Here is a 14897-nt window from a genome sequence, read left to right on the forward strand (position 1 = left end):
AAAAACCCTCACTGAAGCTGCAACACTCTGGTCACGGTTCCACACTGACGTCAAAACACACGCCAGAGCTCCACATTCACACTGACGTCAACACACACACGTCAGAGCTTCACAAACACACAGACGTCAAGACAAACGTCAGACCTCCACGCCCACACAAAAGTCAACACACACGTCATAGCTTCACAAACACACAGACCTCAAGACACACGTTAGAGGTCCACACTCACACAGACATCAAGACACACGTTACAGCTCCACACTCACACAGACCTCAAGACATACGTCAGAGCTTCACACAGACGTTAACGCTTTCATCACGTGTTTCCAAAGAAACCGATACTTCACACCTTTACATCGGCACTTACTGTTATACATACGTGATTTAATCCCACTGAGAAAATAAGTGAAATATCAAACAAAACAAGAACAAATAATAGCATCAAAGAACTGTATTCGAACAGAGACGCATAAGCCATCATAACTGCAATATACATGTAGTGATACAATCGAAGTTTTTATTGAAACGCTGATCAATTGGTAAATTAATAATATCCTGCCTGTACAAATCCAGACCAAGAGGAATACACATAAGTTCCAAGTTACAATATATCCCAACATTCACGTGTTCCTCATCCCATACAACCAGCAGAATGTACCACACATCCATAGAGTAAGTGAGTTTAGTGTTACACCGCTCTTAGGAACATTCCAGCAATATATCAGGGCACTGGACACAAAAAATGTGATTCACATATTGTGGGGAATCGAACCCGGGTCTTCGGCGTGACGAGCGAACGCTTGAACTACTAGGCTACCTCACCACCCCTCACAGTGAAATATCACCCAAAAAAGACATGATGCTGTTTTTAATAAACACTCATACAACAAAGACGCACAAAAAAACGTTGGCAATATGCTGGATTACAATCATGTGTAAAAATACAATACCAATGCATACATTGTGAAGATGAAGACGCAAAACCCAACCTGTGAGCACATCAAAACATGCATGTCTTCCTCATCGTTGTGATTCAACTAACTCTTGACTTTGAGATAGCAAAGTGAAGTCTGCAAACCCTAAACACTGGTGTGTGGAAGTGGTATTGACTGTGAATCAGTGTTTCAAGACACTGCGTAAAAGACAGTGGTATGCATGTCGAACTATGCCTATCCAGTGTAAACTGACACGGAAAGTTCGAGAAAACTTTGTCAGGCTTGTACGTATATACGGGGAACATTTCAAGATTAGTGAACAGCAGATTGACAGACTGTCTCACCGTCCCTTAACCAAGCTATTTTGTCTTCTCTCCTGGCCTTTCTAGAACGCCAAAGCCTTATGTGAAGCAACAGTAACCACAAGGTATTTCCACAAGGTCAGGGTTCTGTCAGCTGACTGGTTCTTGTTTTCAGTATAAAGGTATTACGTTCTATCACGGGTTGATATCCAAGAGCTCTGTAGCATACTGTTCAGCTGTTCTTTCCTTTATGTCGAGTACAGTTTTGTCAGAGCCTTGTTTGAGAAGCAGCTTCACTCGTTCGCACCTGCTGTAGCTACGTTCAGCAGCAGCCTGGAAAAACACCCTGTCCTCTTCATTTTCCTTATTTACAGTGACCCCAAGTTCTGAAAGAAGTTCTAAAGTTTCACTTCGTGAGGCACGTGCAGCATAGTGTAAAGCTGTCCTTCCTTCATGATCTTTTATTTTGGGATTGACTTTCGTGAGAAGCATCTCCAGCATTTGTATCCTTCTATACTCACACAGTAGTGTTCCATATGTTCTTTCGAATTGACCACGGGTAATAGTTAAAGGAGTTAAAGGAGAAAGAATCAAAGGGCTGGGATAAAGAGGTTTCGGATGAAGAGGTATCTTTTCTAACCAATTCTTTACTTCTAAGTAAGCACCGTGTTGAACCGGCTTTACGTTTTTGACTGGCGATTGTTCTAACGCATAGTGAAGAACTGTCCTCCCGTTATTGTCACGAACATTTGGGTTCACACTCTTTTCCAGCAGTATCTCCAAAATATCACAGCTGTTGTCTTTGACCTTTGTTGCACAGTGGAGAGACGTCATGCCCTCTAGATCCTGTACACTTGGATCAGCACCATGATCCAGAAGAAGTTTGATGCTCTCTTTGTCCGTATGTTCTGACGCATAGTGAAGAGCTGTCCTTCCTTTCATGTCAAGAACATTTGGGTTCACATTCTTCTTCAGCAGTATCTCCAAAATACCATGCCTGTTGTTTTCGGCCTTTGCTGCACAGTGGAGAGACGTCATGCCCTGTAGATCCTGTACACTTGGATCAACTTCATGATCCAGAAGAAGTTTGATGCTCTCTTTGTCCGTATGTTCTGACGCATAATGAAGAGCTGTCCTTCCTTTATTGTCAAGAACATTTGGGTTCACACTCTTCTTCAGCAGTATCTCAAAAATATCACAGCTGTCGTTTTTGGCCTTTGCTGCACAGTGGAGAGACGTCATGCCCTGTAGATCCTGTACACTTGGATCAACTTCGTGATCCAGAAGAAGTTTGATGCTCTCTTTGTCCGTATGTTCTGACGCATAATGAAGAGCTGTCCTTCCTTTATTGTCAAGAACATTTGGGTTCAAACTCTTCTTCAGCAGTATCGCAAAAATATCACAGCTGTCGTTTTTGGCCTTTGCTGCACAGTGGAGAGACGTCATGCCCTGTAGATCCTGTACACTTGGATCAACTTCGTAATCCAGAAGAAGTTTGATGCTCTCTTTGTCCGTATGTTCTGACGCATAATGAAGAGCTGTCCTTCCTTTATTGTCAAGAACATTTGGGTTCACACTCTTCTTCAGCAGTATCTCCAAAATACCATGCCTGTTGTCTTTGGCCTTTGCTGCACAGTGGAGAGACGTCATGCCCTGTAGATCCTGTACACTTGGATCAACTTCGTGATCCAGAAGAAGTTTGATGCTCTCTTTGTCCGTATGTTCTGACGCATAGTGAAGAGCTGTCCTTCCTTTCATGTCAAGAACATTTGGGTTCACACTCTTCTTCAGCAGTATCTCCAAAATACCATGCTTGTTGTTTTGTGCCTTTGCTGCAAAGTGGAGAGACGTCATGCCCTGTAGATCCTGTACACTTGGATCAACATCGTGATCCAGAAGAAGCTTGATGCTCTCTTTGTCCGAATATTCTGACGCATAGTGAAGAACTGTCCTTCCTTTATTGTCAAGAACATTTGGGTTCACACTCTTCTTCAACAGTGTCTCCAAAATACCATGCTTGTTGTTTTGTGCCTTTGCTGCAAAGTGGAGAGGTGTCATGCCCTGTAGATCCTGTACACTTGGATCACCTCCGTGATCTAGAAGAAGTTTGACACTCCCCTTGTCCGAATGTTCTGACGCATAGTGAAGAGCTGTCCTTCCTCCCTTATCCTGAACATTTGGGTCCACACTCTTCTCTAGCAATGCTTCCAAAATATCACACCTGTTGCCACGTACCTTAGCTGCACAGTGGAGAGGTGTCATGCCCTCTAGATCCTGTACAGAAGGATCAACATGGTAATCTAGAAGAAATTTGACACCCTCTTTGACCGAATGTTCTGACGCATAGTGAAGAGCCGTCCTCCTTTCATGATCAATAATATTGGCGTTAACACCTGCTTCTAAAAGCATTTGAATATAACATTTCTTAGAAGCATAGTGAAGTGCTGTCTTTCCACGTCTATCTTGAGCATTTGGTTTTAAGGACTTCTCAAGTAGCAGTGGAAGTGTATCCTTTTCTATGAAGCCCTCTTTGGAAGAAGCGCAATGGAGGGATGTCAAGCCCCACAGATCTTGAACATCTGGATCAGTATTGTAATCTAGGAGAAGCTTGACACTGGAGTTTTCCAAGTGATCTGAAGCATAGTGAAGAGGTGTCCTACCTAGCTTATCTCGTATATTTGGATCAACACCCTTCGCTAAAAGGAACTGGAGATATTTACAAGGATCTAAACGAAATATCCCTTCATAATCATAGTTTGCTAGAAAACTCTGTAAAGTGAAGCCTCTTTCCGTCACAAGTAAATGAAGGGTTGTCATTCCCTGATTGTCTTGTGCATTTGCAACAATTCCACTGTCAAGCATGGCACTAACAGTCCTGTATCTTCTTTGTATAACAGCCAAATGAAAGGGTGTCATTCCCAATCCATCCCTTGCATTTGGGTCAACACCTTTTTCCAGAAGAAGTTTCACAGTCTTAGGTTTACCACAGCCTGCAGCATAGTGAAGAGGGCTTCTTCCCGTTATATCTTGAATGTGTGGGTTCACACCTTCCTTCACAAGTATTTCAGTCATTTCGTAATTTGCTCTTGCACAGTAAAAACTGTAAGGCCTTTGGAGATAGCAATAATCAGAAAATGAATAAAACCCATCATCTTGTGTATTCTGAAAACTTTCCCAAAGTTCAGATTCCCTCTGTTCGGTGACATAGTGAAAACATGTTTTTCCTAACTCATCTCTTTTATCTGGATCAAAATCTCTGTCTGTACGTCGATGCTTGAGAATTAGCTGTGCTGCATCATAATTCATATCCCTAATGGCGACATGAAGGGCTGTTGTACCCCTACAATCACTTTTATTCAGATCAACACCCCTCTTTACCAATAAATCAACCATTTTTATGATCCTGTCATGTGTAAAACGGGTTTTGAGTAAGTACATCAAAATGTTGTCTGACCTAATGTTGTGATTCACACTCACCCCTTTGTTAAGTAGGAATTCCAGTATTTCAACTCCATAAGTGTCCACATGAGTCTCGACTGCTGAAAATAAAGCAGTTCTTCCACATGTGTCTTCTGCATCAGGAAGGTGCTTTTGGTCATCAATGAGAAATGTGAGCTTCTCTAAAACATCAACACGGGAACATACTGCCATATGAACAACTGGTCTCTTGTTAGCGTCTACTGCTTCAACCCGTGCTCCTGAGTGGCACAAGAGCTTTAATATTTGTATGTCAGCATACTCACATGCTAGATGAGCAAGACTTCTAGTTTGTGAACTGCACTGTGAATCAATATTCACATCAGCTCCTCTGTTGCAAAGGAATTTGACAGTCTCCACATCATTACATAGAACCGCCTTGTGAAGAATGGTTCTACCATTTCCATCCATTTGATTAAAGAGACTTCCTGCCACAACAAGAGCTTTCACTATTTCACAATTCATGGTTTTAATGACCGACAAAGGTACGAGTCCTTCGCGATTTTCCTGGTTAACAGATGCCTTATGTTCCAGAAGTATTTTAACACATTCAAAGTGGTTGTTCTGAACAGCCAAATGTAATGGGGTATTGGCATCGCTGTCTTTCAAATTTATTTGAAAATCCTTCCCTAATAAGAATTCTGCGCATTCACTGTTACCATGTTGTACTGCCCTGTGTAGTAAGATGGTGTGTGTGGCAGCAACACCAAAACGCTGACTGATGTCTTGGGGACATTTCAGCAATACATCCAAGGACTCAGTGCTACCATAAGCGGCTGCCTGTTCTTGAGGTGTTGCGTATTTGGTGGAGTATATGTTGGCATCAACGTAATTCCTTGTCTGCAAAATGTCTGTCTCAAGATTCAGTAAAACATTCAGAACAGTGGCATCTGGGTGCGCTGAGGCTGACAAAAGGAGATGCTGACAATGAAGTTTGCATCCAGTTGAAAGGATAATCTGAATGATTTCTTTCAACTGATCCCTGTTCCTATACATAATGAATTCGGGATGGTGTGTTTGCATCACTTCACAGAGCGATGATAATAACTCTGACATTACATTGAGGTTGTCGCCCTTGTGTTTTAACATGCCCACTGTCAAAATGACTAGGTGTGTGTTTCCCAACTTTACAGCATGAAACAACAATAAATTCATGTTTCGAGCAATTACATATCCTTTTCCCAATTCTGGATTGTAGCAGATTCTTTTTTCCCTCACGTAAGCAGTGATAAAACAGTTAACAATTCTATCAATGATGTCGTTCTCTAGACCCTGGTTAGAATTCACAAACAAAGCTTTAAAACAGTTCTTGTTTGGCTCAGCACCATGATCAAGAAGCCATTTGACAAAATTGTTGTATCCACCAAAAATTGCACAGGGCAAACATTCCTGTATTGCGTCTTTGAATTTTTCAGGTGATGGAATCGAATCTAAAACAACCTGCACCAGGTGATCATTGCTAGCCATTACAAATTTACTCAGTAAATAGTCAGATTTGAAAATCCTTATCTTGACATCTCCACTGAAAAATAAAACATATTCTTCCGAATATTTGCATTGCATGATGCTTGTCAGTTGCCCAGTGTCTGCCCATCTTTGTACCAAGAATGATATAAATTTCTGGTGTTTGAGAGACGGATGTCTCATTATCATTCCACTGTTCTCAGGTTCAGCTGACAAAAGCAACTCTGTGGTGCGGTCAGCAAACACATCATAATTTTCCTCGGTTATCAAGACTATATTTTTGTCTCCATCCAGCTTTTTGGTTCTCACCACTTCTCCAAGGACATCAGGTGGACACGTTCTGATGCAAGAGATGGGATCCTGCTTTGACATGCTAATGAGAACAGATTCATATATAGACTGATGCTGAAAAGCATATCCTTTCTGGTCTTGCTTCAAATAAACACCACAGAGTACACCTGCTTTTGTTTCAATGTCAAATAAGCTCGGGCGTGTGGGTAGATTTGGACAATATTCTTTCACCATCTCAACCCTTTCTTTAAATGCAGAAGAATAATTTCTTGGATTGAGAAGAGTGGCGTCAAGATGCCCACCATTCATCAATACCAGCAAAAGAACCAGGTAACTCAACCCATCACTTTCCTTGAGAGCATTAACTTCCTCAATGATGTACTCATTGGGTTTTTTAAAAAAGTTTAACCCTTTACTTTGAGCTTCCTTACTGCGCGCAAAGAAAGTGCACATCTGTGGGAAACCAAGGGCTGTTTTCATGCATATAATTTCGTCTATTTCATTTTGCGAAAAGGTTAATTTGCCATGACAAATAACTTTCAACATCTTTTCTTTTTCCCTTTTCTGAAGAGTATACTCCCCGTCATCGATGAGAAAATGGCGGATCTTTTTCATGAGGTTGTGTTTCTCCAGGCGACTCTGACACTGTGCGGTGATTTCAGATCTGGATGTTAGGATCAGGAAGATGTGACCGGATTCAATGGATGGCCACATTATATCAAACTTCCTTGTCCAATCGTCAAAGTGTGACTGTGAAAAGTTTGTCGAGCCAAAGATATCATCAATCATCGCAATATAATGTTCACTTTTACTTGTGGACTTGCTAGTTTGCTCATTCGTCGTATGTTCCGTCGGAATTAGTGACCATTCATCGGCTGATGTCAACAGAAGAGGAGTCCTCCCATACATCGTTGACATCTCTTTTAGCAGTTGCCGACCCAGACTTGATTTCCCAGATCCTGAGCTCCCCTCTAGGAAGATGTACCCATAATCTTTCATCAGTCTCAGGGCAGACCTCTGAGCATAAGTAGACACGTATTCGGTTCTGTCGTGTTTAAGCATTTCCTTTGTGGCACCTGATATAAATATAATAAAATAAATATAACCGTAACGTGTTGTAACATGTAGCTCAGAAAAATATTTTAAGAAATTAGCATCCAACATATATCTGAGATGGAATCACATTTGGGCAGATTCATGTCCCGATTAGGTCCCTTAAACAGTCACTAAATGCTGATAAACATGACAAGTATGAATCATACTTACCGCGGATATTTTTAAAACGGTCACCTGTAATAAAAACACAATTCAGAATATAGGTGGTATGTAAATAATTATCTACATTACTGTCAATGTATTTCTAAATGTAAAAGGAATAAAGATTTACATGAACTACATTCTTCAACAAAGAAGAAGTTCCCATCGTTTTCTGCAGTTCATTTCAATAGTTTTGGACAGCAATCGTCATTGAGACAATTCCTGTGTTTGAATCTCGTTAATCAGGTCGTGGCTGTTGTGTATTGCGGGCAAAAGCATCTCAAAGGTGCGTGTAAAGGTTTCTCAAAATGAGAATTATGCACGAAAAGTGCATGTGGAGGAAGGTTTTAATGTAGTACAGGTGACACACCATTGGGAATGATTATTGCCCGTAACCCCATTTTTTTATCATTCTATGTCTTAGACTTACAGTAAGAATATAGGTGTTGGGGTTCATTTATAGAAAAAGTACCTTAACTCTCAACATAATGCTAAATATAACCCCAATCATATACCCTAACCCAATGAAGTAAGAAAAAAACAGTACAAAAAGAATATATACTGAACATCATTCAAAACGCACCACCCCTAAAATTGTGGATTTCTAAGAGCAGAAGTGAGCAATCTATGTACATTTTACATATTTGTGTAGACCAGTGTTTGATAAAGAAAAGAAGCAAAAAACAATCAAGCAAAACAGTGAAGATTTAATGCAGCTGACAATGAAATAAAGATGGGGTCAAAATGGAAAGTCAGTAGCGTGTATGACCCCCGTTAGCAGCAAGCTGTGCAACGTCTCCTCATTGAACGGATAAGTCTCTGAATAAAGTCCTGAGGCACTGCATTCCACTCTTGCTGCAAGGCATTGTCGAGTTCCCCAAGGTTGTTGATCTGCGGACGACGTGCGAGGCGTTGGCCGATGTAATCCCACAAGTGTTCGATGGGTGACAAATCTGGTGCAGGCCAATGAAGTAGAGGAATGTTGTTGTTAGCCAGATACTGTATCGAAACACGTGCAGTGTGGGCTCGTGCATTGTCATGTTGAAATGTGTGCAGATCTTGATGCTGGTGAAAGAAGGGAACGACGTTGCTCTGAAGAATGTTGTCACGGTAGTAAACGGCATTCACTCTGCCACGACAAACAATCAGAGCGGTTCTGTGGTGATAACTTATCCCTCCCCACACCATAATGCTGTCTCCACCCCACCGATCGGTTTGCACAACACAATCCTGATGATAACGTTCACCCCGTCGACGCCATACCCGTAGACGCCCGTCAGCATTTCGCAAGTGAAAACGCGACTCGTCGGAGAACACCACACCATGCCAACGTCGTAACAACCACACACGATGCTGTTCAGCCCATTGTCGGCGTTCACGGCGATGCCTGTCAGTCAGGATGGGTCCAACGTAAGGGCGTCGACAACGTAACCCTGCCGCACGGAGACGGCGTCGGACGGTGGAAGCGCTGATCAAACCACGTCGACCCTGGACAGCGTTGGCGGTTCTGGCAGCGGGCAAGGTTCGATCCCGAATATGGCGCCGTACAATGTCTCGATCTTGACGAGGGGTGGTAACACGTGCCTGACCTGGGCGTTGCCGGTCCCTGCTGGTTCCTGTTTGTTGGTGTCTGTTAGCAAGCCTCAGAATGGTCGAATGATGACACCCAAATCGTCGTGCAATGTTTCTGCTTGAAGCGCCGACCTGCAACATACCCAAGGCCTGTTCTCGTTCCTCAGGTGACAATCTTGGCATGGCGAAAAAACTTTACTTACGAAAGTACTGCGAAAATGAGAACGGTTTTGTGCCGAAGGTCATTTATACCCCTGAACAGCATGCTTTCTGCATGCAATTTGTGCCCTTCGTGTGTGATGTGCATGCACTTTGTTGTTCTCATGTGATGTGTTCGATGATGTGTTCGAACGATCCGTTTTTTACTGTAGAGCGTTATTTACGATCTAGTGTGTTATTATCAAAATTCCCACCATTAATTTTCCATTTCAAAAAGATTCTATTGCCTTATTTCAAAATTTACAGGTGGTGCGTTTTCAATGATGTTCAGTATATTTATAGCGGGATTTACGGCCGGAACTCTTACCCACCGACAACGATGTGTCCAGTGGTGCAAAACGGTACAGGCGTGTAACCTTGGGAACTGTCGACGCGTTTGGATTGCATTTCCTCCTGCAACAACGGGATGGGACGTCGACGTGGACACAAACATATTACGCCGACCTGCGTTCGGTAGTTGGCAGGCGTCACATTTGCAGTGAGTGAAGTGAATCAGTGATTGCGAAGTTTCGATACAGATTCTTGTACCGTTGTCAAGCAGGAATGATGCATAAAATCCAGAACTTGTATATATATATATATATATATATATATATATATATATATATATATATATATATATATATATATATATATATATATATATATATATATATATATACACACATATATATATATAAGCCAGACATGTACAAATAAAGGTGGGTTACAATGAAGGAATTACAATGGAGGATTAGAATGTTTATACAATTGATTGGGCTTGGTATAGCAGTGCATCAAGTTCTGGATTTTATGCATCATTCCTGCTTGACAACGGTACAAGAATCTGTATCGAAACGTCGAAATCACGCAATAAAGAAGTTGTTATCCATAACAATTTGTCCTATTCATTCACATGTCGTATTTTTTCATCTATGTTAAAGCCTAATCGACTCATGGCCTGTGAGTTTCTTTTCTAAAGATTTTTTTCCGTGTTAGAAGCTTTTTCATTTGAATATGTCATGTCACCCTGTCGTTTCTACAAGATTATGAAAAAACACCTTCAGAATATTACTTCTTAATGTAGTTCTTTTTACCTACATATAATGTTTATGTCAAGGCAAGGTCTATAAATCACCTGTGTAGGAGTGTTGTGGCGTCAATTCTGATGATCCTGGGTACTGATGTATCACTCCTGATGACCCGAGATGCTGATGCGTCACTCCTGATGACCCGGGTGGCTGATGCATCACTCCTGATGACCCGAGATGCTGATGCGTCACTCCTGATGACCCGGGTGGCTGATGCATCCCTCCTGATGACCCGGGTGGTTGATGCATCCCTCCTGATGACCCGGGTGTTTGATGCATCCCTCCTGATGACCCGGGTGGCTGATGCATCACTTCATATGGTCCAAGCTGTTCCTCCATCGTTTCAGATGATACAGTTTGACACATCGTTCCTGGCGGCTGGACACGCCCATCTGTATGAGTGACTGTGACGGCAAATGCACTAGAATCTCTCACTGTCAAATCATATGGTACGTGTTCAATACTTGGTCTGCCAGGTGGTGTCAAGACTGAAGACCGGGTTATTCCACTCTGGTAACCATCTTGCCTTGACATCTTGTCTTGCTTTGACAGCCTCAATATATGTACACTTTTATCGGTGGCGTCGTCGTCATCTGTGCTTCCACATCCAAGCGACGCAGCTGCTAATTGTGAACATGCTTCAGATGGACTCGTTGTCATGGGGAATGTGTCATGATGGTGTGAACTGCTTGTATGTTTCAGGTGCCCTGTCGATTGGATGACCTGGGGACTCACGCCTGGGGGTTCGCCCTGTACAAGAGTATCAGTGTCCACTGGTCTTCCATCTTGAATTGATATACAGGGTTTCTTCACATCCACATGATCTGGATCTTCCGTTGAGTCCACATGGACTTTTCTTTTTTGTGCTTGAGACATTTTCAATATCTGAAAAAAGCATCAGATACAATGGCAATAGCTCAACCCTAATCTACTTCATTCTGTCATATTTCCCCAAGGTATGAGAACCGTGAAGGTAAGGGGTAGAATAGGCCTTCAGCAACCCATGCTTACCATAAAAGGCGACTTTACTTGTCGTAAGAGGCGACTAACGGGATCGGCCGGTCAGGCTCGCTGACTTGGTTGACACATGTCATCGGTTCCCAATTGCGCAGATCGATGCTCATGTTATTGATCACTGGATTGTCTGGTCCAGACTCGATATTTACAGACCGCCGCCATATAGCTGGAACATTGCTGAGTGTGACGTCAAACTAAACTCACTCACTCACTCACTCCTCGCCCAAGGTATGATCTTTGTGTGTTTGCATACGCTGAAATACATTAACTTGCTTCTGCGCGATCTGATGACCTGATATATAACAGTTTACGTCATTTGCAGTGGTATTTCAAGAAACATAATTTCACATGTGTAGTTTATTTCGTGCATAACAATGCCGTATCCTATTAGTCAGTCAGTTCTTAGGGCATGAAGTATTCAATACATAAGGACCCACATCTGAATCCATCTGACTTGAACTGAGTTTTCTGAGCACTGTGTTTGCGATGGCACATCATGCAGCGAGGAGATTTGATGTTTGTGGATATAAGCCCCGTAGACTCATCCCTACATGGACATCATCTCTGTCAGGACACGGGTCCTTCTGTTATAACGAGTAGTTGAACATGTCCGCCAAAGAAAATATATAGGTTCCAGGTCGTTTAACAAAACTTTATGTTAAGTTCCGTTCCGTGGGTGAGCAATTTTACTTCAATATAGTTGATATTTGATCTTAGTTTTAAAGCTAATGTCTGATACGATCCTGATAGCCGTTACAAAATGGAGCTACTGCATAATGATATGGATTGTTTTAAATTAGCTTATCACACTGGCCAGTAGATCACCGAAATCAGATTCACGAACTCCCAAATAGACCGTAAGTCGATAGCACAAGAATGCCCAGTCTTGACCGTTCTCAGAAACCCACTGTTTGGTGTCATATTGGGGAAAACATCTGATCAGTATTGACACCGGTTGTTCGTAAAGTGGGTAAGCATTTTCAGCCCAAAGAGCAGCAAAGCTATTCACAGTATTTGCCGAAACATTGAAAGTAGCTTTAGCCTAAAGTGGGAGCGTAAACAGAGTTCATGCCTTTCACAAAGTTCATGCCTTTCACAAAGCATTAAGATGATCATAATACTCTAAGGTTACCTTAGTGGAATGTTAAAGAATGGGAGTTATGGTTAAACGTAGTAGAGGTTGCTTCGTGAAAGTAGCCACAGGTCACAAATCAGATGAGGTGAAACAACGTTGGATGCGGAGAGTAGTTGAGTAGTTTGGCAGCTTGACTCCTGAGAGTTTCTAGGGCTTCGGTCGTCCCCCACAAAGAAGCACGTGTGATTAATGTAGTCTCATATTAGGCAACTGCGTTTGTTCATACATGTAATTGCCCGTATTCACCCAGCAGAAAAGGGGTACCCCGTGGGATGAGTCATGTGTGAATCTTCTAGCGCCTCACAGGTAACTTGGGTTATCCGTGGTAATAAACTGTATGCTACCCTTTTGAGCATGTGCTTTGTACATGGGCTGTTGTTAAAATGGTTTGTGGCCATTCATACAGGCCGATCCATTTCAAATGTGTGTCGATGTGTCTCAGTTACCAGTACATGCCAGACCGTAACAATTATAAGTTTACGTAACTGATAATGTCTAGAAATAGACAATATACCACCAAAAGTCTTCCTTAATGTCGGCCTATCTAGACTCGCCTCTTTATAGGACCGAATTACTATACACCCATTGACTTTTAGTACAGCCTTGGAACAAGCCTAACCAGACCGTAGCGCTGAGTCGACGGTCCTCCCTTTGTTACTTTGTTATAGGTATGGTCTCTATTGTTAGCAACACACACTGTTTACATGCCCGGTGACAACCTACACCAATCCCAATTCTTTACAAGATTAAGAATAGTTTTCTACGAAAGTGGCTGTCTGTTTAATGTACTCGAAATCCGTACGATAAATTTGTTCAACAGAACGAAGTCTGCTTATAATGTCGTTGTGGTAGGCAAAAGTAGATAATATTTTTCTCGCATCTGTGGTAAATTGTCCAATCTAATATATATCGAAATACATACTGGTTGCTGTCGTATTGCTGTCTTGCACCTCTGGATTTGCGTATACATGGCAGTGGTTTAGGTAAATATACAACCTTAAGACCTTATATGGAAGTATTTAATCAACAACACATGTCATCTGGTGTGGATATATACTGATGGAAACAAATACGGGAACGCATGAAAACGTAGTTTTTCCTATTTTCATTTCCAGGTTTCTTTGCAAGCCTTGTATTGTACTTTGGGTGAAAATCTGGGAATAAATATAGGAAAACGTCTAGTTTTATTTTTTCCCTTATTTGTTCCCGTCAGTATATGTAACCAGCGCATGAATGTTAACATTGAGAATATTAATATGTAAAAGAAATACATTTCAAAAGGCATTACCTTAAAAGTCAACTCATCTGGATATTGCGCAGCTGCATGGTTCAAAACCAGGTCTCGTCTCTGATAACGCAACACAGATCAACCAATAATACTTAAATACTGTGTCACGTGACACTATGCAACGTAACGTGAAACCTCATTGGACTTCCTTGCAGGTGAATTGAATTATTGAGCCTGATTGTAACAACGACTGCATTCCAAATGACTTCTGCATTCAATGGTGGTTAGGGCTGTAAACAAGCAATAACCGACCAGAACACTAGTAAGCAAACAGACCTGAAAAGGCCCGGTGTCCCGTTCAAGAAGCTACGGTAGCACTACGTCTGCTCAACACTGTAGGAGTTCTGAAAGTTGTAGCGCTGAGATAGCCTGTGAAACGGGGTCCTGGGCCAGTATTCGTCAGCGACAGACGGGATCGGGTCAGACTAGGTTGACACGTCATATTATCCAAATAGCATAGATCGATGCTCATGATGTTGATCACAGGATTGTTTGCTCGGGTGGTCAGGCTGACTTGGCTGACACATGTCATGGATCCAAGTTACGATGATCGATGCTAATGATGTCAGTCAGAGGTTTTCCTACTTCAGACTCGATCATGATTATCGCCGTGTAACCGGAAAATTGCTGAGAGTTTCGATAAATAACAACCCGAACAAAAATAAGAAATTATCACATTCATAGAATATCGATTACGATAGTGTTGACATATGTTACATGTAGGCAATATGTGGTGAGTGAGTGGGTTTTTACGCCGCTTTAACAATGTTCCCGCCATATCTCTGCGTTCATCTCAAATCTAAAATAGACAAAATCGTTGACGCTGCAAATAAATTGTTAGAGTCAAATTTGAATGTTTAGCTCAAAAG

At 41.9% G+C, this 14897-nt stretch overlaps 1 protein-coding gene across 1 annotated transcript; it reads right to left on the reverse strand.

The window, feature by feature from the left end:
- Positions 1-1433: 1433 nt before the first annotated feature.
- Positions 1434-14082, reverse strand: LOC137272902 (serine/threonine-protein phosphatase 6 regulatory ankyrin repeat subunit B-like). The gene is made up of 6 exons (XM_067805325.1): positions 14029-14082; positions 10636-11473; positions 7737-7760; positions 6194-7546; positions 4716-4858; positions 1434-4289 (listed from the first exon to the last, which is right to left on the reverse strand). Exons 2-6 carry the CDS (start codon positions 11462-11464, stop codon positions 1434-1436), a joined length of 5205 nt encoding a protein of 1734 aa, XP_067661426.1. The 5' UTR covers positions 11465-11473; positions 14029-14082.
- Between the last annotated feature and the right edge of the window lie 815 nt (positions 14083-14897).

This window comes from Haliotis asinina, chromosome 1, assembly GCF_037392515.1.
Source record: "Haliotis asinina isolate JCU_RB_2024 chromosome 1, JCU_Hal_asi_v2, whole genome shotgun sequence".
Classification (NCBI taxonomy): domain Eukaryota; kingdom Metazoa; phylum Mollusca; class Gastropoda; order Lepetellida; family Haliotidae; genus Haliotis; species Haliotis asinina.

Bases quoted from the DNA above. Each gene is read 5' to 3' on its own strand.
- LOC137272902 (XM_067805325.1), bottom strand. From the start codon at position 11,464: ATGTCTCAAGCACAAAAAAGAAAAGTCCATGTGGACTCAACGGAAGAT. The intron at 7,547-7,736 runs GTAAGTATGATT...TATTTATATCAG, and splicing joins CCGTTTTAAAAATATCCGCG to GTGCCACAAAGGAAATGCTT. The intron at 4,290-4,715 runs GTGAGTGTGAAT...ATACTTGTGAAG, and splicing joins AATTCCTACTTAACAAAGGG to GAAGGTGTGAACCCACACAT.